General features: G+C 39.4%; 1 protein-coding gene across 1 annotated transcript; it reads left to right on the forward strand.

The window, feature by feature from the left end:
• The first annotated feature begins 817 nt into the window (after positions 1-817).
• Positions 818-27,236, forward strand: EED (embryonic ectoderm development). Its single transcript, XM_026680482.2, has 12 exons — positions 818-1,207; positions 3,557-3,709; positions 9,393-9,485; positions 10,822-10,887; positions 15,693-15,818; positions 16,951-17,032; positions 18,541-18,632; positions 18,866-18,999; positions 20,866-20,971; positions 21,230-21,388; positions 24,773-24,846; positions 25,986-27,236. Exons 1-12 carry the CDS (start codon positions 1,055-1,057, stop codon positions 26,110-26,112), a joined length of 1,365 nt encoding a protein of 454 aa, XP_026536267.2. The 5' UTR covers positions 818-1,054; the 3' UTR covers positions 26,113-27,236.
• The last annotated feature ends 71 nt before the right edge of the window (positions 27,237-27,307 follow it).

Here is a 27,307-nt window from a genome sequence, read left to right on the forward strand (position 1 = left end):
TATTCTATTTTCTATTATATTCTTATTCCTAGTCTATCCTATTCCCTATTCCTATTCTATTCTCTATTCTATTCTTATTCCTAGTCTATCCTATTCCCTATTCCTATTCTATTCTCTATTCTAATTCCTATTCTATTCTCTTCCTTATTCCTATTCTATTTTCTATTCTATTTTTATTCTATTCTTATTCCTATTCTATCCTATCCTATTCCCTATTCCTATTATATTCTCCATTCTGTTTCCTATTCTATTTTATTCTATTTTCTATTTCTATTCTATTCCTATTCTATTCTATCCCCTATTCCTATTCTATTCTCTATTCTCTTTTCTATTCTATTCTAATTCCTATTCTATTCTATCCCCTATTCCTATTTTATTCCCAATTCTATTTTCTATTCGATTCTTATTCCTATTCGATTCTATCCTATTCCCTATTCCCATTCTATTCATTATTCTGTTCTATTCTATTCTATTCTATTCTATTCTATTTTTCTATTTTAATTCTATTCTATTTTACAGATGAAACTCTACTGAAATAAATGAACTTTTGCATGATATTCTAATTTTTCGAGTTTCACCTGTATTCCTATTCCTATTCTATTCCTATTCTATTTATCCTTATCCCTATCCTAAGGTTTGCATGCTTTTTTAAACATTCCTTCCAAAAATCAGTTCCTAAAACTGACAAATACAGGGTTTGTTCTTTCTGAGCCCCCAAATAAACGCTTTCTTTGAAAGCAGCCCGTCCCCCAAAACCTAAATTGGGGGAAGAAAAAAAAAAAATCAGGAACGGGGACACTTGGCGGCTCGCCAACTTGCGGTCGCTGCGCCTGCGCACGGGGGCCGCTTTGGCCATTTTCCGACGGCGTGGCTTCTTATTTTTAGGGGTGGGATTGGGGGAGAGTGGGGTTGATTTTGCGACGGCAGAAGATGCGAAAGCCGTTTGCGCTTTACGGCCACCGTAAGAACCACCGTACTAGCTCGCCCGGCAGGTCTTCTTGCCTCGGCGCGGTCCTCGTCCGCACTTTACGGTCAGGCGGGAGAGGCGGGGAAGATGTCTGAGAGGAGGCGTGGAACCGGCGGGAGAAACGAGGCGCCCGAAACAACGGCGGCAGCGGCGGCGGCGGCAACAGAGATGCCGACCAAGAAGCAGAAGCTCAGCAGCGACGAGAACAGCAACCCCGGTGACCTCTCGGGAGACGAAAATGTGAGCGGCCCCGGCGAGAAAGTCGGATGGCCGCCGCCACGGGGCTTTTCGCCTTCCCGGCCTCCTTGGGAAGGTCGAAGGTGGTCGAGGCCCGGGCCTAGCGCGTCTCCTAGCAACCATGGGTGGGTGGGTGGGTGGGTGCTGGGGACAGCCCCTCTAGCCCCTCAGAGAGATGGGGCTGCCAATTCCCGTCATTCCCGCCCCCAGCTATGGGGATGATAGACCAGGAGAGGGAAAAAGGGACTTCCAACTTCATTATCCCCAGCCTTGTGATGGGATTGTGGGGTTGATAGGGCTGGAAAGAGAAGGCGGGATTGTAATCCCATCATTCCCAGCCTTGTTATGTTGGCTGGGGATGATAGGGCTGGAAAGAGAAGATGGAAGTGTAATCCCATCATTCCCAGCCTCATTGTGTTGGTGGGGTTGATAGGATTGGAAAGAGGAGGTTGATCAGTAAATCCCATCATTCCCAGCCTTGTGATGGGATTGTGGGGATGATAGGGCTAGAAAGAGAAGATGGAAATGTAATCCTATCATTCCCAGCCTTATTGTGTTTGGTGGGGTTGATAGGGTTGGAAAGAGAAGGTGGAACTATACACCCCATCATTCCTAGCCTTGTTTTGTTGGCTGGGAATGATAGGGCTGGAAAAAGAGGTGGAACTGTAATCCTATCGTCCCCAGCCTTTTTATATAATCTGGGGATGATATGATTGCAGAGTTAAAGTGCAACTCTAATCCCATTCCTCAAATACAGGTAGTCCTTGATTTACAACAGTTCATTTAGTGATGAGTTAAAACGGCTCTGAAAAAAGTGACTTATGACCATTTTTCACAGTTACAACCATTGCAGCATCCCCATGGTCATGTGATCAAACTCGTCATCTGGTTCATATTTATGACGGTTGCAGTGTTCCGGAGTCATGTGATCACTTTTTGCAACCTTCTGACAAGCAAAGCCAATGGGGAAGCCAGATTCACTTAACCGGCTTACTAATTCAACAACTGCAGCAATTCACTTAACAAATGTAGCAGGCAAAGTCATAAAATGGGGCAAAACTCATTTAACACATTTCTCAACAACATAAATTTTGGGCTCAGTTGAGGTTGTAAGTTGAGGATTACTTGTATCTTGACTGTGGACGTTAAAGGTAGAGTTGCAGTTCCTATAATCATTTGCATGTGGTGATTGGGGATGATGGGTCTGGAAGCACCAGTTTGGAAAGGGACTAGCTGTGCTCCATCAGGTATGTTGAAATATAATCCTTATCACGTGGGGACAATGGGCATTCCCTGATAATAGATATTATTTTCATAGGTAATAAGACTATGTCAAAATTAAATTATTGAAATAGAAAATAAACATGTCAGTGATAAGCTTCTTAATTTGTCTCTATTCTATTGTCAGAATATTCAAGCATAAATGGTCATTCTTGAATTCAGAGGTAGCACTGGCCAGACAGAGGGTTTCTGTCCTAGTGAGAGTTTAGCCACCCAGTCAAACCAATTTATTGACCAATATTGAGAAGGATTCAGGAAGAGCAGTTTTTCTTGTGTGAGGTTACCTAAGATTATAGATTTTCTTCTCTAAAGTGTTCTTTTTCTTCCTCTTTCCAGAAGGATTCTGAAGTTTTTTTAATTGGTTGACACAACTGAGAATTTTAAGAATACAATGTAAGATGTGCTAGTTTTGCTCATGAACAAGTGTGACTCACCATCCGTGTTTTTCAAACTTGGCAATTTGAAGATGTGTACAGTTTAACCCCCCAGTATTCCCTAGCCTTCCATGTTGGCTGGGGAATTCTGGGAATTGAAGTCCGACATCTCAAATTTGCCTAGTTTGAAAAACACTGCCCACCACAAGGGCATCACTAATTAAAAAGAGCACTTTTATCAGCGTAACGAATCTCCCTCAAATATTTTCTCCTAAAATATATTTTAAAAAAGGAAATCTTTTGCCTAGTTTTTCTTTCTTGCTGCATATTTTCTAGCAAAGCCATCCATTGTTTTTATTTTCTACCAAAGCTCGGTGCCCAGAGTCTGAAAAAGATGTTAGAATTTATTGCTTAAACTTCCACGTGCCATAATGACAGTTTTATAAAATTAAAACAAAAAGTGCCTATTTTGCAAACACGCTAGTCCCTACTGGGTACATTATTATTTTTAGTTGTTTGTTTATAAGTGCCCAAGTAGGATTATAAAAGGCTGAATATCTGGTGTTTGTAGAATGCTCTTAGCTAAACTATTCAGAAACTTGTCTTTTTCCAATCATTCTTGAAAATTTTTGCAATTCAGACATTGCTGTTGCTGGTTTTGGTTAGTTATGAAATGCATCTTGTTTTTTGTTTCCAGGACGATGCTGTTAGTATAGAGAGCGGTACTAATACTGAACGCCCTGATACTCCTACGAACACTCCGAATGCTCCAGGAAGGAAAAGTTGGGGAAAAGGAAAATGGAAGTCAAAGAAATGCAAATATTCATTTAAGTGTGTGAACAGCCTCAAGGTATTTCCAGGCTTAAGTATTCCATGGTGTTTGCTGATGCCTGATTAAATATTCTTTATTTTTTTAATCAAATTTGTATGCCACAATATATTTTGATGGTTAACAAGATATAAAAACACAATAAATACAAAAATCCTGAGACAGGTAAAAGCTCAAAAGTAATGTACAGCATCAGATCTTGCCAAAGCTCTCTTGAAAAGTTCCATATTGAGCTTCTTTTCTGGATGACAGGCAATCTTGGAAACAAATGAACAGAAAGTCACTTCAGAGGGTCAGCCTTATCTCCACAAAACAGGGCTTTGATTCTCCCATACCTCCTTAAAATGTATACTGGTCCGACTTGGTAGAAAGCAGTTTCTTGTTCCCAAAATTAGGAAAATCTTTAAAAAATTTTTTAGTGTACTCATAGTGCATTCTCTTTGTGAGATAATAAGATTGTTCAAGATACATCCTCCCACATACTAAAGTTAGTTGTTGCACATTATTGTTACATTTTCAGAAAATCCGTCTCTTTTCATAGTTTTTTTTAATATCTTTGTTACAAGTTCAGATGCACTTACTGTTACGGGAGGCATACCTAGATATAACTGGAACAACAGGAAATTGTATTTTAGCTGTTGACAGGAAATTGAAGGGTGCACTTTCTTTTTGGGCAATGGCTAAGAACAGTAGCTGAACATTACAACTTGAGTTTAAACTTCATGACATGCTCTTAGAGAGGACTGTAGAAGCATAGCCCCCATTCACAATACAAAAGCTAAAGCAGTTGTTTTTATTTTGGATAAAAGATATTTAATCAAAACAGATTCTGGAGTTGTTTCTAGACTCAGTTGTTGAATTCAGCACCCACTCTTTTCATTTTAGCCTCTTTTTCTTAAACCTTTCCTTCCTGTTTCTGAAATGCTACCTAATTTTTTTTATATAATATTAAAATGCCCTAAAGATGACTTTGGCTCTGGCATTTCAGGAACATATCTATAGAGTTTGGAATTGGCTCACTACTGCTTTTCTTTGTCCCAAAAAAAGGCTGCTACCTTGTTATCCCCTAGTTGTCTTTCATCCAAATACTATTAGTCCTTGACTTATGACCACAATTGAAACCATAAATTTTGTTGCTAAACAAGGTGGTTGTTAAGCGAGTTACACCCAAGTTTATAACCTTTCTTGTTAGGGCTGTTAAGCAAATAATTGCAATTAACTGAATCAGGTGCTTGTTCAGCAAATCTAGCTTCCCTTACTGAGTGTCACGACTCCAGGATGCTGAAATCATCATAAATACATGCTGGTTGCCAAGCGCCTGAATTTTGGTCACATGACTTGGGGAATGCTGTCATGATTGTTTGCAAGCAAACTTAACATACAAAAATGTAAGTAGTTTTTCAGTGCCACTGTAACTTTATTTATTTTATTTTTTTGAAAATTTTATTTGGGTTTTCACACACACAAAAAAACATAATACAAATAAAACATCTTTTTTTGAAAATAGCATGGTCCCGGGTTACACTTCTTCATACAGACACAAACTCAATTTCATGCTCACTTTTATGTTCTATTCCATATCTTATTACTGTTTTACATTTTCTACATAGTTTTTCTCTTAATTTTCTCAATTTTATTTTAATTATCTCAATTTAAATCATTATATGTATACTTTTGTCTGTCCTGTTTCAATTTCATATTTTCTTTTCTCATTAAACAAATTTTCTCCTGTAGTTACTAATTGGAGTATGACACCTTTATATCTTTTAATTTTATCCATTCAACTCTTATTTAAGCTTCAATATATACCTTGAGGTTATAACATTCAATATAATACATAACTTCCAATTGAATTCTGCTTGGTACATTCTTAAAATACACACTATATTCTTAAAAAGTGATTATAAATATATGTAATTAAAACACTCATTCCATTCCAATTCAGTTCTATCATTAATATTCATTAAAATCTTAACAACTTTAACATTTCTTTTCAATTAAATATCATACTTCCTTGGGAACACTTATAAGCTTTCTGTAATTAATTTTATATTTTCCCCTATTTCTTCCCTTATATTTTATAAAACATTAAATAATTAAAATGTTCCCATCCTTTCCTAATTCGATTATCTCAGTCGTTTTATTTCACTAGATTACAATAACTACTTTATCCATCATTTTAATCATACATTGTTTCATATTTTCTAAAATTATTTCTATTTCTAATATAACAATACTATCTTATGTACCTTTGCAGAATCCCTTTTTCAATTAAAATTTTACCCATTATCTCTAAATAGGCCCTGTTTCTCCATATCTTGTTTCTGTCCTTTATAACTTCTTTTCCTTTCCTTCTTCCCTCTCTTCTTCTCCCTTCCCTTTTTACCCCCTTGTCTCTCTACTTCTAATTCTCTCTTCTGTATTCCCCTCTTCTGTTGCTTTCTAATATTATACATTTTTCAAACTATTCTTCCTTTTCTTGGTTGTTTTTTCAAATCTTAAACTTTTCATTCTCTTTCCCCCACTTTCCTTTTTCCCCCCACATAAAATTACTTGTTTAATGAACAAGATGGCTTCTTCTTTGTCCCAATCTTCTTGTTCTGCAGGCATTTCTTGTTGTTTCTCATAGTTCCAGATCTCCATTTCTAAGAATTGAAATACGAAGCCAAAAGAACCTCTCCCTTCTGGTGCATCTTCTTTGTACTTTTTAAGTTCCATTTTCAGTTCTTCTATAAGTAGTGCCATTTTAAACACTTTTAAACAACCACCCGATTGATTTTAGTCATTCAAATGCAATAACCAAAAATCCAGAGATCACCAAATAATCCAAATATTCCCAAACTGTTTCTTCATGCTTCTTTTTTTTACTTTCTCTTCCTGGGGTTCTACTATTTTGTTGCCAAGTTTCAGTTAAAATGTATCTTTTAGAAGTCTTGTTGAGGTTTTACTGTAAATTCCTTTTAATTCCAGGCAGTCTCCTCCCTTTTTTCCAGATCCTGCCCTTTTATTCTTTTTCTCTCCTTTCCTGCTTTTAAAAGCTTTTAAGAATCCAGAAATCTTTATTATCCCATTGACATTTTATTTTCAGCTTATACGCCCATTGATGTCAAAGTGGATTTTTTTTTTCCAATTTCTTATTTAAATCTCTTAGCTGTCAGTATAGGGAAAGGGAGAGAAGAAAAAAAACCAAATCCTTTCCCTTTTCTCTCTCCTTCGCTGTTTCAAAGTCTTCTTTGGGAACAATGTTACTTTATTTTGAGTTTAAATTCCAGGGTACCTTAGTTGTTGCTTTTGCAGTTTAACCCGGTCAACCAAAACTTTGTCTTCTTATCTTCGTCCTGCACATTCTTTTCCGGTCGAGTTCTTCTTTGAGGTGGCCATTTCTGACCACCGCTGCAGCTGCCTTCGGGAAAGGGAGTAATGGCCAGCTGAGGAGGAGAGATGCGGCTCTCCTCAACCCTGCTGGCAGTCTCCCCCCTCTTCACCACCTCTACAGAGTGGCTTAGCCCCAAAACCAGCCGGCTTGGGGCGCTTCAGTGGCGAGCATGGACCAAAACCGTGCACGATCGCGGTTTCGGTCTATCCGTGAAGAGGCTCAAAGCGGAAGTCCCAGTGCCACTGTAACTTTAAACGGTCACTAAATGAATGCTAGTAAGCCATGGGCTGTTTGTACAAACCTAAACTTAACCCTGCTTAGCTGCTGAACCGAGACAAGCTTGTCCTGAAGGCTACATGGATTATACAACAGGGGGAAAAGTATCTATTTTGTGAATATCAGACACGCAGACATCTACATTGATAAATATAGGCAAGGTGCTTCATGCAGTGGTCATAAGGTATACTACTGATATTAGCGGCACAAAAAAGTTGTGGTTTTGTAATGAGAATAGTAATGGAATGGTTTGGAAATTCCTAAAAATGTTTTTTTTAAAAAATAAAAAGTTTTTTATTTTTTACAACAAACACACAAGACAACAAATAAAACCTTTCAGTTATACAGTGTGTCGGTTTGGTACATATATCTTGTGCACAATATCTATTGCCTTTTCCTCTTAAATTTTGTATTGATCAACTTTTCATATCATATTATATTATAATATATTGTTATTATATCATCTTTAGATTTTAATTTCAATTCCATATTATCTTTAAGAGCAAATGTCAGTTCTTACTAATTTTTATTCATGGTATAACTTATTTAGAGATGATCAACTGTAACATATCATAACTATTATGTTATACTTTAATTTCCTACTTTTCTATCTAATCATTGATAAAATAAATCCCATATCTTATAATACTCCTTTTCCTGCTCTTTAATTGCTAATGTTAATTACTCATTTCTGCACATTCCATTGTTTTCTTAATTACTTCCTCCTCCATTGGAAGGAAATTCCTAAAAAAAATGTTAAGTGCTTAAGTTCTTGCAGGGCATGATGCTATTCTATCAGTTGCATTGACTGCCACTAGTTCTTTATTTAAATTTGAAGTACGTCCAAATGGTGTAAGAAGTGCAATTTAGGCACTGTTTTATAAAAGCTGTTAAGTTGGAGAACGGTGGAAATTGATAGAGGTCCTTTGTTTGTGAATATCGGTATTAATTGATGGTTATCAAGCCCTAACATTTAGAAGTAGTGGGAATGCTTCCAGCTTTTTAGGAATAAGTGTACATCAGTGTAAGAGCCAGTGGATGATTAGCCATGACTTTTTGACCATTTTATGCTCGGGACACATTTGTTAATATTGCCAAATGCCCCAGAGACAACCAAAATCTTCCTGCCTCTGGATTCAGATCTAAAGATGATTTGACGGGTGTCTGGGAGGAAAGCAAATTCTAGCGTTCTCCCTCTGATAATATACCTTTCCATCTTAACACTTTGGGGAAGGGCTCACAAGTTTTTACTTCGGTAGATTAGTCATTTTGTAACTATATGTGGCCGTTCACTATTAGGCCATTCATGCCATTCGTGGGATGAGGTATCTTTTTTATATTATTGAATGTTGTTAAAAAAGAGATCAGAAAATGAATTTCGGTCACTAAGAAATGTGGTTTTAAAGTATGACTTGAAATGACGCAATCCCAGGAGTCCTGGTTGCCGTCATAACCCAGACACCACACAGGTTGTTAAGGGAGGTCCTCGTGTGACGGGAGTCCTGTACAAGCAGGCCAGTGGGAAAGAGCTGTGGATGGAAGGGCAGGGTTGATGATGGGTACTGCAGGGAAACACTACTCAGGGTAAACAAGCCTGTGAAGGGCAAAGACGGACAATAAGGAGTGTGGGAAGGCCAATGGGAGCAGTTACGGAGCAGGAATGGGCGGAAGTATACTATGGAGTATGAAGTCCTTGGGATCCAGTACTCCATAGTGGGACTTCTTGGGAGAAAATGTAGTAGGAGCGACTTACAGGACTTTGTGGGAAGCCAACAGGAAAGGTCACAAATGGTAATCATGTGGCCGCAGCTCATGACAATGACGTAATTGCGACATTGCAACAGCCAGACACCAAGGACTGGTCATAAGTCCCCCTTGTTCTGCACTGTCATCATTTTGAAGGGTTCCTGAAAAATGGTGATAGCTCAACAACAAAAAAATGGTTATAACCTGTACAACAATTTTGTTAAGCCTATTTATGTCCCTGCTGAACTGGTTTTAATGCTGGATGAAATGCTATGGTTTGAACTTGTCTTGCGGTTTCCTTTTCAGGAGGATCACAGCCAACCGTTATTTGGGGTGCAGTTTAATTGGCACAGCAAGGAAGGCGATCCTCTGGTATTTGCCACTGTTGGCAGCAACCGAGTAAGCAGCTTCTTAAAACTCATTTTGGGCATCTTTCTTTCCAATATAATAGATTATCTATAGCTTAGGGTGGAACTTGGTACTCTCTGAGAACAATTGTGTGCTTGCAGATGTTTCATTACTCAGCTAGGTAACATCAGCTAGCAGCAAACCCCACACTCACTTGCAGTAATGTTACCTGGTTAGGTAATGAAACATCTGCAAGGAAACAACCAAGCTCAGAGAGCACAACAAACTCCACAGCTTCTTTTCTTTTTGCTTCCTGGGGGTCTGCTGTCCCACTTTTGAAGATTATAGAGTGCCGTTTTTTTGGGGAAAGTTGAACAGTGCTTTTGAATTTATGAGTTGACTCTTGGAACTTGTGATGAGTTGAGGCAGCAGTAGGTTGCTGCCTGAAGCCTATGCTATGTGCCTCGGAAGCATAGGCTTTTAAATGAAAAGCAGTGGACTTCGTTCCACTTGGGATGTGGGAAGCAGAGAATTTCACCTGAGTTTAAAAATAAGCTGATTGAATTGTGACTTGTTTTTTATTTGAATCCCATCTTTTAAAATTATTTTTACAAGTAACTCAAGGCAGCAAATGTATCTGGTGTTTTAACCGCTAGACCAGGAGTCAGCAACCCGCAGCTCTGGAGCCTCATGAGGCACTTTGTCCCTCTGCTGCAGCACCACAATTTTGAGAGGAGCTTCCAGGTTTTTTTTTTGGGGGGGGGAGCACGGCGTGCCAGGAGGAGACTCTATGGCAAGGGGCAGGTTTTCCAGTCGGCTCCACAATTGATAGGGCTTTTGGTTAGGACAGGTAGAGGTAAAAGGACGCCGCACTAGGAGGAGACTCTATGGTGGGGGCACCGGACTTCCGATTGGCTCCAGAATTGAACAGGGGGGCTTCCTGTTAGGACCTTTGTGGCTCCCAGTGTTTTCTGTGGGAAACGGGTCCAAATGGCTCTTTGAGTGTTTAAGGTTGCCGATCCCTACGCTAGACCAAATTGGCTGTCTTGTTTTAGTTGATTTTCTGTGTTTTTTATTATACTGTATGATATAATTTTGCAGGATCATAGGTTTGCTTGGCTCCTCCAAGACTTATATTGTATCTGTTGTTAAACATATGCATCTATACACGCATAGATATTCAAGATTACATTGATAGAGCCGAAGCAGATCTGCAACAGGTGAAATAGATTATGGCTGGGCCTATGACATTGTGGGCCTGTTTAAATTAAGCTGTTTGTGTACTGTTTATTTCCTTCCTGTTGCTGAGAAAAGTTAACTTCAAAGTTTTCAACTTTGGTATGGAAGGGCTTCGCTTTAACCTCTTGCGTTTTGTGTCCATCTGCAGGTAACTTTATATGAATGCCATTCCCAAGGAGAAATACGGTTATTACAATCGTATGTGGATGCTGATGTATCCTTTATTACATACATTTCTAGAATTGTTTTTGGGGAGACATATTTCTCTCTTTTTAAAATCTTTTTCACAAGATCTGTTGATTTAAAAAAAAAATCTCCAGAGGGGGTGAAGTAAAATGTTCTGTCCTATGGGATTTTGGATCTTATTGCTTATTAGGCCCAACTGCATAATGATGTCGGTTTTCTTTCCCCCTTTTGTCCCCTTTTCTCATTTTTCCATGACGCATAGTTTCCTTTGCATCAGTTGTGGTTCCAAAGGGATTGATGACAGCATCACTGTAGTTTCCTGGTATGGTCTCCTAGGGTGGTTTTGAGCACATCACACTCTCTGAAACCACCTGGAAGAAAGGGTCATTTCATTAGGTTCTGTAGACTTTAGTAGTGATAAGGGTATATAAACAATCAGGAAAAGCTCCGGTTTGTCGGCCGCGAGCGGTAGGGATTCGCGAAGCTGCGCGATCCTGCCGCGCTAGCCGTTTTGGGGCTCCGACCCGGACGGGTGCGGAGCAAGGCTGCCCTGCAGGGTAGCTGAAGGTAAGGGGATCCGGAGGAAGGGTTTGGGGTGTTGCAGACCCCCTCCTGGCCGGCAGAACCCCCTGTTACCAGGACGGTGCAGCGGCGGTCCGTAATGGCCGCCACAAAGAAGTTGACAGCCGGGCAAGTATGCGCAGGAGGAAGAAGAGAAAGTTATTGAAAGTGAAAGTTCTTCTTGAGTCGACCCAGGGCTTTGAGATTTATCTAATTTAATTCCTGGAAAAGATGGTTTTCTGATGATTTCTTCCACAAGAAAAAAAAGCGGCTATTTTGAGGTGCTGAAGGAAAGTTTACTCTCTCCCTCCCGACGGAATTAAGCCGGAAGGGAGAGGATAAAGAAAATATATAAATTTGGATCTTGTTGGAGGAGATGCCTTGAAGACTCGAGGACAGAAATATAATCTTAATAAGGCTTTAAAATATAGATTTGGATTCTTTTTTTTATTTGTTTGATACCACCCCTGGAAGAGGAAGGGGGAATTTTGGCTTGCTTGGATTTATTGAGGATTGTGGATTTTGGGATTGTTTTGCCTTTCTCTCGGAATATTTGGTTGGTGTAAGAAGAAAGAGGAATAAAGAAAAGAAAAGATTTATTTATAATGGCTTTCCTTTTTGAAGACCTGAGGGATGAATATGAGCAAACAAAAGCAGCCTGCAAAGATGGCATGGAAAAAGCTTTTCTATTTCTAGAAATGGCGCTGGTCAATTACCAACAGACAATGGAACAGATGGAAACGGAAGAAGAACAACAAGGAAGAGAGGCGAAGACGCCATCTTCATTGAATCCCAAAACTTATCTAAGGAAGAAGGAAGGAAGAGAGCAAGGAAAATGAAAGACTTAAGATTTAAAAAAACATTTGAGAAAGAGAAAAATATGATGCAAAGTAAATATAATGATAATAAACAAGAGAGAAAAGGAACACAACAGAGAAGGGATCCCAGCAAGGCAGAGGTTAGAAGAAGAAGGGGGTAGGAAGATTTGGTGGGGGAAGAAAGAAAGGGGAAAGGCGGAGAAAAGCCTCAAAGCTTTAAAATTGGATGGGAGAAGAGGGATTTTTTTAGAGACAAAGGATGAAATATAAATTTCTGTAAGAAAGATTCTGCTAAGGTACAGAAGATGGTATTGTAACATTTATATTTGAAATAGTAAATTAGAATGGTTTAAGATTTAATAAAAATTAAAATGTTGAAGTTTTTAATAATGATTGATTTTTAAAATGTAATAAAATATCGAAGAAAAGGAGGATACAATGTATTTAAACATTTTTGGTGGATAGAATGTACCAAGCAGAACCAAATTGGGTATTTGTTATGCTGAATGTTAATTTTACTAACTTAGGGGGAGGATAGAAAGGCATCATACTCTGATTAGTGATTTCAGGAGAAATTCTTTTTATTATAAGAAGAGATAGAGGGATAATGAATGGGCAAAAGATACAAATTTAATGATTTAATTAAGATGGATTAAATAAGATAGAAATGTGAAGAGTGATATGTGCTATTATTTTTGACCATGCAAAGAGAGGTAACTGGGGCCAAGGTACTTTACTAAAAGATTTTTTTATGTTTGTTTGTGTTTGTTTGTGTTTTATGAGAATATTGGGGAAATTATTGTAGAAAGACAGGGAAAGATTTAATATGTAATGATTTGTTTGCTGTTGAAACTTTTAATAAAACTTGTTTTAAAAAAAAAAAAAAAAAAAAAAAGGGTATATAAACAATCAGAAATATGCTATATCACTTGTTCTATATTCAGGATGCTATTTAAGTATTTTGAATGCTTTGCCATATATGTAAGTGTGTGTGCGCGCATGTGTGTGTATATGTCTTGGTGTGTTCGGGTCTTTTCCCGTGTAAGATTGAGTGTATCTTGGCGACGTTTCGATGAGGTCCCATTCGCCATCTTCAGGCTGGTGCTTTCGGCTTTGTGCTTGTGCGAGCAAAGCCAACCTCCCTAGAAACTGGTGGGGAGGTTGGCTGTGTTGTAATTTCTTGATTGGTTGATGGAGTTGATGTTTGCAGATTGGCTGGCTTTTTCGTAAGGACATGTGTGGCTGAGGTATTGGCTGTGTGTCTATCAGCCTCCTGTGTTGTAACGACCTGGGTAACGACCCAGGAGATTACAGCACAAGACCCATGATGTCAAAACAATAGAACTCAGAAGGTCATCACACAGCCCATTACCCAGGTCGTTACAACACAGGAGGCTGATGTCCTAACTATTTTGTGCAGTACTTTCCATGTTGTCATTTCCTCCTTAAAGTTCTTTTTTATCTCTGGATTTTTTTTAACTTAGTGCTGATTTATTTGTTTGTTTGTTTTTTAAGAAAACAGCACTTGAGTCAGGAACCTGTCTCAAATGGTGTAGGGCAGTGATGGCTAACCTTTTCGTCCTCGCATGCCAAAAGTGCCAACACCCATAAGGCAATGCACATGGGCACGCCCTGTGAATGCGCACATGACCCCCACACGCACTGTGTGTTTCTGCGCATACGCATGTGAAGTCCCTGTGCGCCCTGTGCCTTACTGCACATACACATGCATCTCCTGTGCCCCCCCCCCGCACATGCATGGCAGCTACCTGATGATCAGTTGGGCGTGCGCCGTGCGTGCATGTACAGTGGACCTGCTTCGGGGCAACGGCTTGTGTGCCGGTGAAGATTGCTCTGCGTGCCACTTCCACATGCATGCCATAGGTTCACCATTATGAGTATAGGGTTCCTGCTTGAACAAGAGGTTGAACCAGAACACGGGTCCCCAACCTGTGGGCCAAGGCACACTACTGGGACACGGCCTATTTGCAACTGGGCCTTAAGAGTAGCCGGCCACTGTGCTGGCGCTCACAGCCCCACTCATGCAAGCTGCAGGTGCCAGCACTTGTGCGAGTGGCAGGCGTGCACACCGACTGCTCACACAAGTGAAGCTGTGTATGTATATGCATACACCCAGGGGTGGGATTCTACAGGTTCGCACCTGTTTGCTAGAACCGGTTGTTAACATTCTAAGCAGTTCGGAGAAACGGTTGTTAGAAGAAATTATTGGCCTAATCCTGTAAGGAAGGCAGGAAGGAAACATTCTGGTGTTGCTTACAGAAACTGCCTCTCCATTAACCCTTTTTACATTCTTGGCAGGACTAGACTTCCTGTCTCTGGAACCTCTCTGGAGATTTTTTTCCCTTCCTTTGCTGGTACTTTGCTTGTGTGGAGTGACCATTCAAAGTTACAGTGGCACTGAAAAAAGTGACTTATGACCGTTTTTCACACTTACGACTGTTGTAGCATCCCTACAGTCACGAGAGGCCAGGTGAGCAGATGCATGCCTCGATGTGAGTGATGTTGAGTTGGCCATGCCCAGCCAGTCACATGACCACCAAGCCACGCCCACCAACTAAGCCACACCCACAGAACCAGTTGTTTAAAAAAATGAATCCTACCCCTGCATATACCTGCCCCCTTGCCCAAAACCATTCCCCCCTTGCCCCCCCCCCCCCCGGGCTGCCAACCCAGAAAAGTTGGGGAAAGCTGGAATAGAAGACAGAGGTCCCTTCCAACTCTGTTATTCCATGCAGAGTTGCTGTGCCAGGTGTAATTGTGGGAGCTTAAGATCTGCATGTCAATTTCCCAAATTGGGAAAGGCTGGCCTAAAAACTAACACCGTAGATTGGAGTATGTGATGAACCCCTCTGTATTTCAGAGTCCTGAGAGTGGAAGCACGGCTAGTAGGAGCTATAGTCAAGGACGGGATCAGGACTGCGATTTAGAGAAACAGGTTTCAGAAGGATTGAAATGACACCAAGGGAGCGGTTGAATAGCTGTTTTGCAATTTCTAGCCTCTGCTGCCTCCAGATTTTATCCATTCCCTTGACCTCATATGGACTCCTCTGCCTCCCCTTTTAGCTCCCTGGAATAGCCTCCTCCATCTGGTGTCCTTGCAGCGAGTCAGTAACTATGCAAGGAATTTATGGGAAATGTTCTCCAAAAACATCTAGAGAGAACTAAGCCAGAGAAAGCTGCTGTAGAGCTGTGGGCTGTTAATATTTTAATGGCTGCTGCACATACTGAACATAATCGTCCTTTGGCTCGTAACTGATTTTTATGTCAAATGGCCAATCATTTGTGCAAACGGTTGAAGGAATAAACTATCCCTAACATACTTTTTAAATTGCCACTTTTCCCAAATGAGTGTCTTAAATTGTGCAAGCATTTTTCTATCCCTGTCGGTGGAAAGTCTGCAGTTGTGTGCATTGTACTTAACTATATGCTTCAGGCAGATGAAAACTTTTATACTTGTGCGTGGACTTACGACAGCAATACAAGCCATCCTCTTCTGGCAGTGGCTGGCTCCCGAGGCATTATTCGAATAATTAACCCCATTACGATGCAGTGTATAAAGGTGAGTTGATCCCAGAGGTAAATATGAGGTTCAAATATTGCCTCTGGCATCTAAGTAGAAAATATGTAGGGTGAGATGGGGACCAGAGAGGTCATGCTTAGCATGCAAAGAAGTTCAGCCTCTCCAGGAAAATCTGTGAAATAATCCTGTCTTAAACACTTAAAGATTAATTACAGATAATCCTTGAGTTACGACCAGAATAGAATAGAATAGAATAGAATAGAATAGAATAGAATAGAATTCTTTATTGGCCAAGTGTGATTGGACACGCAAAGAATTTGTCTTGGTGCAAATGCTCTCAGTGTACATGAAAAGATACATTCGTCAAGAATCATGAGGTACAACACTTAATAATAACCATAGGGTACAATAAGCAATGAAATCATATTAGGAAACAGTCAATAAAAATAATTGGGATACAAGCGACAAAGTTACAGTCATACAGTCACAAGTGGGAGGGAATGAGTGATAAGGAGTGATGAGAAGATTAATAGTAATAGTAGTGCAGACTTTGTAAATAGTTGGACAGTGTTGAGGGAATTATTTGTTTAGCAGAGGGATGGCATTTGGGAAAAAACTCCTTGTGTCTAGTTCTGGTGTGCAGGGCTCTATAGGGTCGTTTTGAGGGAAGGAGTTGAAACAGTTTATGTCTGGGATGTGAGGGGTCTGTAAATATTTTCGCAGCCCTCTTTTTGACTTGTGCAGTGTAATAATGTCATAATTTGTGATAGTCATGACTGACCCTATTTTATACCTTTTTTGAAGCGCTGTTAAAGTAGTTACCACAATCATTAAGTGAACCAATGGTTTACTATGGGCCATTTTTGCTGAAGTATGTACTGGTTCTTGGCAAATCATTTGTTAAGATGTGGTCATGTGACTGGGATGCTGCAAACAACTGTAAATTCAGGCCTGTTGTTGAGTGTCCAATGTGTGTGTGTGTGTGTGTGTGTGGGTGACTATTGGCACTTCCGAACCAGGTCATAAGTATCTCCAGGGAAACCTGTCATAACTTTGAACAATCACAAATCAAGGACTATCTGTACTGGTCTAGTTGCATTAAAATTCTGGCATGGGATACATCAGGATTGTGTGTTGCATCAAGGAAACTAATCTCTGAATTTTATTGCAGCACTATGTGGGCCACGGAAATGCAATAAATGAATTGAAATTTCACCCAAGGGATCCAAATCTTCTTTTGTCTGTTAGCAAAGGTAGAAGAATACATTTTTTTAACAGTTTTTATTAGTAATATACTGTATTAGTGGCCTTTTTTTGTACCAGCAAGAAGAAGAACAAGGATGGCTCTGAAATGAACGAAGCATCATGTTAAAAAGTTATAAACCTTTAATGGTGGATAGAGACTGTATTAGAAAAAGCATATTATCCATTGTTTTATAAAGAGTGCTGCTAAGAGAGAGATTTATTATTGGCTAGAACTTGAGAAAACAGAAGATTCAGTTGTAACAAAACATTGGTTAAGGATTTTCAAGAACAGTATGTTTCTGATGACTTTGAAATTAGTTTAATCCAATAAAAGATTGTATTGCAAGATTATTGGGTACCTCAGGGTTTTAAAATGTAATTGACTGCCAGGTTCATTATACTGAAAGTGTGAAATTGTTGAAAGAATGTTTTCTCATTTGACATAGATATGTCCCACTTCTACTTTGTTCTGGTTTAATAACCCTTAGTTTAATTACCCTATAGTTTAATAACACTACAAAGTAGTTTAATAACACTACAAAGATCAGCAACAGTTAAAAGACAGTTTGAAATTTATCAGTTTACAAAGAATGTGGATTTCCTGATCACAAGGCACAAGAAAACAATGTTACCCTTTAATGTTTATTATTTTGTTTCCTATTGTGAGCTATGGGCAGACTATGGTTTATTACACAAACGTTATTCTAGGCCTGCACAGCTTGTTAAAAGAGAAAAGGCCACATTGGTAAATGAAAAGTCACTATGAGCCACAGAAGAATACCTGGCACTCCAATCAGTTTGGTTGGTGGCTAGGGTAATGGCAGGAACGCTGGGGCTCTGGCAGTGGTGGGGCCTTGAGGTATTAGAGGCACTCATTAGTGCATCTTTGGGGGTGGCAGTGAATTTATTGATGTTTTTAAAACCCCCACCAGCAGACCACATGTTCTGCAAGGCTACTCCAGATGTTGCTTATTTACATTTTTCTAGGAAGCAGGGTCACTGCTGAGGGATGCTGGGATATGCATTCTGCAATATCAGGAGAGCTGTCGGTTGCTGTCCTTTAGGCTAGTGAAATAAGATAGACTCAAACTACAGCCTTGAATCTTGTGTGGTTACAGCAAATGATACTTTTTTTTTTCAAAGTCAAACTTGAAATTATTGAAAAGCTTGCTTTATTTTCCAAGAGATAACAGATGCTTTCTTCTTGTAGCTGCACTGAAGATTTATACCACTGAAGTTGTTTTTTTTTAAAGAAGTAAACTACGGTTATTAAATAAGCCTGAAGAGACACCCCACCCCCCCTTAGATGGAAGCTCTTTGGCAGCATAGATGCTTGAAACCTCATGTGAGATCTGGGCCTATTTCTTTTCATTAAGCATTTATATCTCTCTGTCATCTCTAAGTAATCTTTGATGTAGTTCACTATAATATGTACAGTAGTTATAAATGAGGAATATGTTAATGGTGAGTTACGTATGGGTTGCACAATCTAATCTGGTTTCTTGTATTTTACTAGATCATGCGCTCCGATTATGGAACATTCAGACAGACACTTTGGTTGCGATATTTGGAGGGGTCGAAGGACACAGAGATGAAGTTTTAAGTGCTGTAAGTCCAATATTGTTATGTGGTTTGAGAAACTCTTTTGGAAATCACTTTGACCTTGTTTTTTCTACTGAAAATCAAACTTTATAAACTTTAGAAAACTTAAAAACAATTACGAACACTTTGTGATCAGGTTTATTTGGAGAGGAGAGTGTTTTCGGAGGTGCTGTTTTTGCTTTGCTTTGCATTTTAGATGCAAAACTTAAAAGCTGTGATTTTGTGTGTTTTGTATACAGGATTATGACCTGCTTGGGGAAAAGATAATGTCCTGTGGCATGGATCACTCTCTAAAGCTCTGGCGAATCAATTCAAAGAGAATGATAAATGCCATCAAAGAATCCTATGAGTACAATCCCAATAAAACGAATAGGTAAGAACCCAGTGTTATGCTTCCCTTTTGAGTCTCAAAGTCTCCTTAGGAAATCATGTATCCTCCAACCTAAAACTGGTAGGTGCATGGATTTAGCAACGAGTTAATATCAAAACTAAGAGTCCATGTGGTGTAATGGTTAAGGGCAGGGGTGGGCTTCAAAACTTTTAGCAAAGGGTTCTCTGCCTGGTTGCTGGGTGGTGTGGCCATGGTGGGTGTGGCCTAGTTGGCCTCCTACACCATGCCAGGTGGGGGGGGCGGGCGTCATTTTTGCCCTCCCTGGGCTCCGGAGACTTTCCTGGAGCCTTGGGAGGGCGAAAATGGCCTCCCCGGGCTCCGGAGACTCTCTGGAAGACGGAAACAGGCCCATTTCCGGCCTTCCTGAACTTCCGGGAGGCCCATTTTTTGCCCTCCCTAAGCCTCTGCATGCGCTCTGCACTTACCTGCATCCAAAACGGGCTGCGTGGGGACTCCTGGGGGGAGAGGGGTGGGCGGGGCGGGGCCAGCCAGGAGTGAGATTTGGGGGTTCTCTGAACTGCACAGAATCTTAGCTAGGGGCTCTCGCGAACCCCCAGCAGCCCACCCCAGGTTAAGGGGCTGGATTAGGAGTAAGGACGCCCACAGTTCTTATCCAATGACAGCCACAGAAGTACATTGGTTTGATCTGGATCAAACACTGTCTCTCTGCTCAACGTTTCTTACAGGGTGGTGGTTGTTGGGGAATCGGAGGAGAATTCAATGGATTTATACTAGTATGATGTGCGTAGGATTCAGACATTTGCATCTGTATTTCATTTTATTTGGTTGTATGTCACCTTTTGTAGAATTTTTATAGAAATGTCCTTACTGAAACACTGAAAAGGGCAAAGCTTTATAAGTCAATATCAGCATTAAAAACCAGCAAAAATAATGTGGTTTTCATACTTTCGTTTAATCCTTAAATCAATTCCTTAGCTCACACGTAAAGGAAACTGTATTCCATGTATAAATATATATACATTGCGTGTTGCCATTTGGGGCAAGGAGTGTTACGCAGAGACAGAAAAGGAGTAAGAAGTTGTGGAAAAAAATAAGGGGAAAAAAAGACAAAAGACTAATTTATCAATACCATTCATTATGTCTCTCCATGCCTTTTCGTCATTTCCAAGTATCCTTATTTCTACCACGTACTTTACATTACCTTTTGTTTTTTAAAGTCCTTAACCGCTTCCTGAAGATCACTTAAGTATTTCATTGCTAGTGCATTCAACTTACTTATACGTTTCTTCTGACGTATCACTTTTTTTAGATATTCAAGAAACTAGAATAGCATCACCGAACCTGGGGCATAAGAGGAATTGCACCAATGTTTGCCTTGTTTTTATACATTACAGGTAGTTCTTGACATACGACCACAATTGAGCTCAACATTTTTGTTGATAAGCGAGAGTTGTTAAGTGATTTTTGCCCCATTTTACAATCTTCCTTGCCAAAGTTGTTAAGTGAATCACTGCAGTTGTGAAGTTAGTAACACGATTGCTAAGGGAATCTGGCTTCCTGACTGACTTTATCAGAAGACGATCACATGACCTCGGCACACTGCAACCATCATAAATATGAGTCAGTTGCCAACATCTGAATTTCGATAAGGGGATCATGGGGATGCTGCAACAGTTGTAAGGGTGAAAGCCATTTTTTCACAGTGCCATTGTAACTTTGAATGGTCACTAAATGAACTGTTGTAAGTTGAGGACTATCTGTATGTACTGTGTTTAATCAGAGACCAATAATAATTGTATTTAAACATACCAATAATTGTTGCATTCAGTGCAGACCTCTTCTCCCAATTTTTCCTGTTTTTTTATGTCTCCCTTCTTTTGTCTGCAGGCCCTTTGTTTCTCAAAAGATTCATTTTCCTGACTTCTCTACAAGAGACATACATAGAAATTATGTAGACTGTGTGAGATGGCTGGGTGATCTGATCCTTTCCAAGGTGTTTCTTGCTTTTCAAAATTACTTTTGTTTGGTTTTCATTATGCATGTTTTAATATCTAGAAGGCAGCTTAAAAACAGTTTACCGTCTGAGGTAAATAAATTGTATAGATCCATGCCCTGTTGTTATTTCTTTCCAAAATAAAACACAGTTGTCAACATAATATTAGGTTAAACATTTCATCTTAGCTGCAGTTTGTGTTAGTGAGAACGTTTTTGTCACTAATATTGCCTTTTTCCTCCCTATTTCTTTCTGCAGTCTTGTGAAAATGCCATTGTATGCTGGAAACCAGGCAAAATGGAAGACAACATAGATAAAATTAAGCCCAGCGAGTCAAATGTGACCATTTTAGGGCGATTTGATTATAGCCAATGTGATATTTGGTATATGAGGTTTTCTATGGATTTCTGGCAAAAGGTAAAAATCATATACGATTGAGCAGTAGAATAATACAAGTAGTCCTCAACTTGCGAGCACAATTGAGCCCCAGATTTCTGTTGCTAAGCGAAACATTTGTTAAGTGAGTTTTGCCCCACTGTATGACCTTTCTTGCCACAACTGTTAAGTGAATCATTGCACTTGTTAACATGGGTAACACGGTGGGGATGTGAATCTGGCTCCCTCATTGCCTTTGCTGGTCAGAAGGTCACAAAAGGTGATCACATGACCCTGGGACATTGCGACCGTCATAAATATGAGTCAGCTGCGCCTGAATTTCAATAATGTGACCATGGAGATGCTGCAACAGTCATAAGTGTGAAAAGTGTCACTTTTTTCAGTACCATTGTAACTTTGGTCACTAAACGAACTGTTTTAAGTTGAGGACTACCTATATTTTAAAAACGGAATGTGGAACGTGTGAACAGGTGCACATTGTTCAGATTGGTATAAACCAGTTATGTGGGTTTTGCACAAGTTGAACGGTTCACTTTGAACAGTCACTAAACAAACTGTTGTAAGTCGAGAACTATCTGTATAAGGAGCAACCCAGGGCTCCGACAGATCCACCTCCATTCAAATCAAGTCTCTAGCCGCATCTCTCAAAGTAAAAAAAAAATGATTTATTAGGAGTGACCATGTCGGCATTACCTGGATGCAGCCAACACTAAGACACACCATTCATTTTTCCCTTGACCCTGGTCTTCCCCCCACCCCCTGGATGTATATTCTCCAATGGGACACATCCATAGCCAAGAGTCATCAATCATGCTCTCCAGTAATAATCTTGCGCGCCAACAGCTTCGGCTGCCTAGCAATTATCTGAAGCATTTCAGGAATGCACTACTTTCTCCCACTCCTTTTCTGCTGGCAACTAAAAAGACCAAATAAGTATTTTTTAATTGACAGTAAGGTATTGTGAAGCAGCTTGAGTGTATGAAGGGTTCGTGGGGATTAAACAGCCCATCTAATGTATAAGGATTAACGCTGAATCGGAGAAATGGGGTGAGTGATGGCGTCCATCAACTGTAATGTGCCATGGTCCTGGAGAAGAAAAGACAAACTTCCAAGTTTTTTGAACCTGTCATGATTAGATGGTGTGTTACCGAATGCCTCTGGGCGATACGGGTGAATGAGAAACTAAAGGTAGCCTTCAGGTTACGATGGTCATTGGGACTGGGGTGTCACGTGACCGCTTCACATAGCAACGGAAATCCAAGCCATCCTAATCGCCATCATAACCCTGAGACGCACAGTTGTTAAGCGGAAAGCAGTGAGAGCCACAGGTAAGGAACACGGGGATGCTGCAGGAAGGTATGAGAGGCCAAGCAAGGGCCAAATGCGAGTTGCAGGAGGGATCATTTTAACTTCATTGATGTAATTCAGGTTATTTTTCTGGGAAACAGGAAAAGCAATTCAAGTGTTTAATAAAAATAATATCGGCAATGGAATGAGAACAGTAAGTCAACAGGGCAGATATCCCAAAGGTGCTTTTTCAAGAGGTAACTGGACACAGACAAGAGATAATTCAGTCAGACTTCATTCTCACCAGTCAGCAGTGCTTGCTGTTGTGCCAATCCTGTGGTTTCCAATGTATTTCTAACGTGAAGAATTCAGTCTCTTGGATGACTATGAGTATTTCCACTATGGAAAAGAAAGCTTAGTACAGTACATTTTCATGACGGGAATGGAATTTTTCTGGAATGAAGAATGCTAGAGGTTTCCAAACTTTTTTTTTTTTTTAAAGAACACACACAATGTAAATGGTTTCTACAGTTGAGAATCTACACATGTTCTTAATAGAGAACATGCTTGGCTGTAGCAAGCTATGGCCTTATTAGTACACGATGACCTAGTTTTATATAATTGAAGCCTTTGAGAGTCAGCCTTCACAAGTTTCTACAGCTTCCTTGGCAACACTATTTGTAAGCAGTTTGCCATTGCTTCACTCGTAGGACGAGAGAGAGTGATTGGCCCAAAGTCACCCAGCCAGTTTCCATGCTCAAGGCAGATCTAGAACTCGGGCTTCCTCATTCCTAGTCTAGTGCCTGAACCACTAGACCAAACTGCCTCTGTAACTTAACTCTATATTCACACCCCAAAAGTGGTGTTAATTACAACGGCTTCTTCACTTTGCAGACTCTTACGCAATGTGGCGTGTTACAGATGTGTTAAGCTACAATTTTCAAGGCAGTAGTCTTCACATTTGGAGATGACTAAATGGGAAGAGTGACCTAAACCACAATGGTGTAGGGTTTTATGAATTACTTCCATAAAAAAATATTCAGTGGTATTTTATTCTTATAGCCTTGCTAGAGAAGAAGAGAGAGCATCAGCATAAATTTCATTCATACAGACTGTCCATTTGTTGTTGTTAGTTGCAAAGTCGTGTCCGACCCATCGCAATGCCATGGACAACGTTCCTCCAGGCCTTCCTGTCCTCTACCATCTTCTGGAGTCCATTTAAGCTCACACCGACTGATTCAGTGACTCCATTCAGCTACCTCATTCTCTGCCGTCCCCTTCTTCTTTTGCCCTCAATCATTCTCAGCATGAGGCTCTTCTCCAGGGAGTCCTTCCTTCTCATTAGGTGGCCAGAGTCTTTGAGTTTCATCTTCAGGATCTGGTCTTCTGAAGAGCAGTCAGGGTTGATCTCTAGGACTGGCCGGTTTGATCGCCTTGCAGTCCAAGGGTCTTGCAGGAGTCTTCCCTGGCACCAGAGTTCAAAGTTGTTGAGCTCAAAATTTATGTTAAGCAAGACGTAGGTTTTTGCCCCATTTTACAATCCTATCTTGCCACAGTTCAGTGAATCACTGCAGTTAGTTATCAATACGAGTTTTAAGAGCATTTGGCCTTCCCATTGACTATGTCAGAAGGTCGCGAAAGGTGATCACATAACCCCAGGAACACTGCAACTGTCATAAATACATGCAAATTTTGATCATGTGACCATGGAGATGCTGCAACGGTTGTGTGGAAAATGGTCATAGGTCACTTTTTTCAGTGCCGCTATAACTTTGGTCACTAAATGAAAGATGGTTAGTTGAGAACTAACTGTACATTACTAAACCTTAGTTCAGGACCATGGAGAAAGCCATTACCCTAAAATGCTTACAAATGTGGAATGATGATTCTATTACTAAAATGTAGTATACAGCTTGAACAATTTAATTGGGGCAGGAATTAAGCTCCAGGCATTTCTTGAGTTGCCTGAATAGGAAGGGTTTGAATATATGTTTGTTGAGGTGAATATGAATTACAACATCTCTAACCCATGGTAGTAGGCTGTGATATTGAACAATGCATTTTAGATCCTTTGACCCTTGTGTCTGTGGTACAGGATTGACTGCATGTATTTTCCAGATGCTGGCATTGGGCAATCAAGTTGGCAAACTCTACGTATGGGACTTAGAAGTAGAAGATCCGCATAAAGCAAAGTAAGTATGTATAAATCTTTGGTACTGTTCCAGTTCTTGTAAGCACTGTGAAGCATGCACGTAAACCTTTTAAATTGTAATGTTTAAAAGTAGAGATTCTCAATCACCCAGGTCATGGTTGCCCCAAAGGTGCTTTTTTCAAGAAGCAACTGGACTTTCTTGTTTTTTCTTTTGAAGATGTTTTGCTTCTCATCCAAGAAGCTGCTTCAGCTCTGACAGGATAGTGGGGATAGTGTAATGTTTAAAATTGCAGTTGGAAATATTAAGTGGTATGCCTTTTGTTTGAAAATGAAAGGGTTAGGGTTAGGATTACCACTATAAAATAACTGGGATACAGGCACCTATTGGACCCCTTAATAACTTAATTTATGTATGATCTCCCTTTGATTTCCAATTAAGAATGTACAGTGAACTCTCATTGTTGACAGAGTTGATGGAGGGAATTGACATGAGTTGACGGAGGGGAACGATGTCTGTTAAAGCAAGGCACCATTAAATTGAAACAGTTTTATACATGCATACGTAATGCATTTTATGCATATGTAAAATGGGAATGGGATTTTGTTCATGATTTTTCACCTTTTACATATGTTTAAATTAGTGAATGGGCTTCATGAATGCATGGGAATATACAGTATATTTTGGCTATTGCATCTGAATTTCTAAACAAATATTTGACAGATTAAAAACCAGCACTTCATGATTTTCTAACATGCCTGTAACAAATTAAGGATTTTCAGAACCTGTACCTTTATATAGATGGCATAAATTTACCTGATGTAAGCCTCTCATGGTCATTTACCAGAGCATACCTTTATCACAACTCCAAAAATTTAAGCCTAGATTACAGAAATAACAAGGTAGAAGTATTTCCCATCCCCCAATTCTTTCTTGCATCAGCTTTTTTTTTTAGCCTGGAGAAATATTTCTTTTTGAAAGAATCCATTTCTTTAGTCTGAAGTTATTTAACTAGGATCCATTTTTTAAACTTCATTAGATCTTGATGTGTGGGCATAGTATTCAGTGAGGTGGGATGATGACTTTTTAAAACGAAGTTTAAAACATTTACCTCCTTTCCTACGTTGTCCAAGATGCTTTCTTTCTTACAAAGAAAATTAACACTTTAATTTCTTTAATAGGTGCACAACTCTTACTCATCCAAAGTGCGCTGCTGCTATCCGACAAACCAGCTTTAGCAGAGACAGTAGTATCCTTATAGCTGTGTGTGATGATGCCAGCATTTGGCGCTGGGACAGACTTCGATAAATTACGGCTTCCTGAGACTCATACTGCTTTTTTGCCATAATAATTTCTTACCTGCTGAAATGCTTTCAGAGTAATCTTTCCTTCTGTCAACAGCTGAACTTAGAGATGGTTACATTTGATTTGGTAGCATTGTCCTTTTTAAAAAAATCCTTTTTTTAAAAATAAAAAATATTTTTGTACGTTTGAAAAAAATATTTTACTTTTGGTGTTTGAAAGCTGGAGAACTTCCTCTGTGTTAAATAGATATTTGCTATTTTGTATGTTTGTGAACAAAACAGATAAAAGTTGGTGCATGAGAGAGATTTGATAAGATAAAGAGAACATTGTTTTATGCAGCATTCTACCAACAGCTCCTTCAAATGTGGGCTTCATTATTTTCAAGTAGCTAATTTTAACGATCAAAACTTGCTTGAAAACATTGTGTTATTTGAAAAGTCAGATATTGTAACTGAATCAGGCTTACCATAATTCTAGCAAGGTTCCACTCATGTCTTTTTCCCTTTATGACTTAAAAAACCACACACACACACACACACACACACACACATATAAATTAGTCTATAATGTATACAGGCTCCAGCATTTAGTTTTCTTTTGTAGGAATGAATGTGAAGGACAGAGTTTTATTTTAATATGAATTGGCATGTAGAAACAAACTGATTGGACTGGTCAGGTTTATTTCATTCCCTCCTCCAGTTTTTCTGAAAGTTGTGCATTTTGTCAAAAAATATCAGGAAGCAGGGATAAGGACTTTACAGAAATGCAACGTATTTATGAAAGTAACTTAAAATGTTTTGAAGCTTCCATATGAACTTGAAAGAAAAGATGTAGCTGTGTTAATAGTTGCACTATGGAATCAGCTTCTCAATATATTTGGGAAGATACCCAAAATAAGAGGCACAGTTCTATTTTCTATATATTTATATTCTATTTTTTTCAAGCAACTCAAATGTAATACATGCAATATATGGCACTTATTACTCCAACTCCCTCCTCCCTCCCCACCAACAACCCTATAAGATTGATTGGGCTGAGAGAGAGATGTTACAGATAACATGTAAGATAAGCTACTTGCCCAGAAGAAAATGTGAATGTGTAATTTGATGATTAAATAAAAATAAATTGGAATAGCATGTATAATTTTTAATCTTAAAATGGCTTCTTTTGAACACTTGTATTCACATCAATTTTTCTT

Source organism: Notechis scutatus, chromosome 5 (genome assembly GCF_049901735.1).
Source record: "Notechis scutatus isolate UNSWTSFEM ecotype Mainland chromosome 5, rNotScu1.2, whole genome shotgun sequence".
Classification (NCBI taxonomy): Eukaryota; Metazoa; Chordata; class Lepidosauria; order Squamata; family Elapidae; genus Notechis; species Notechis scutatus.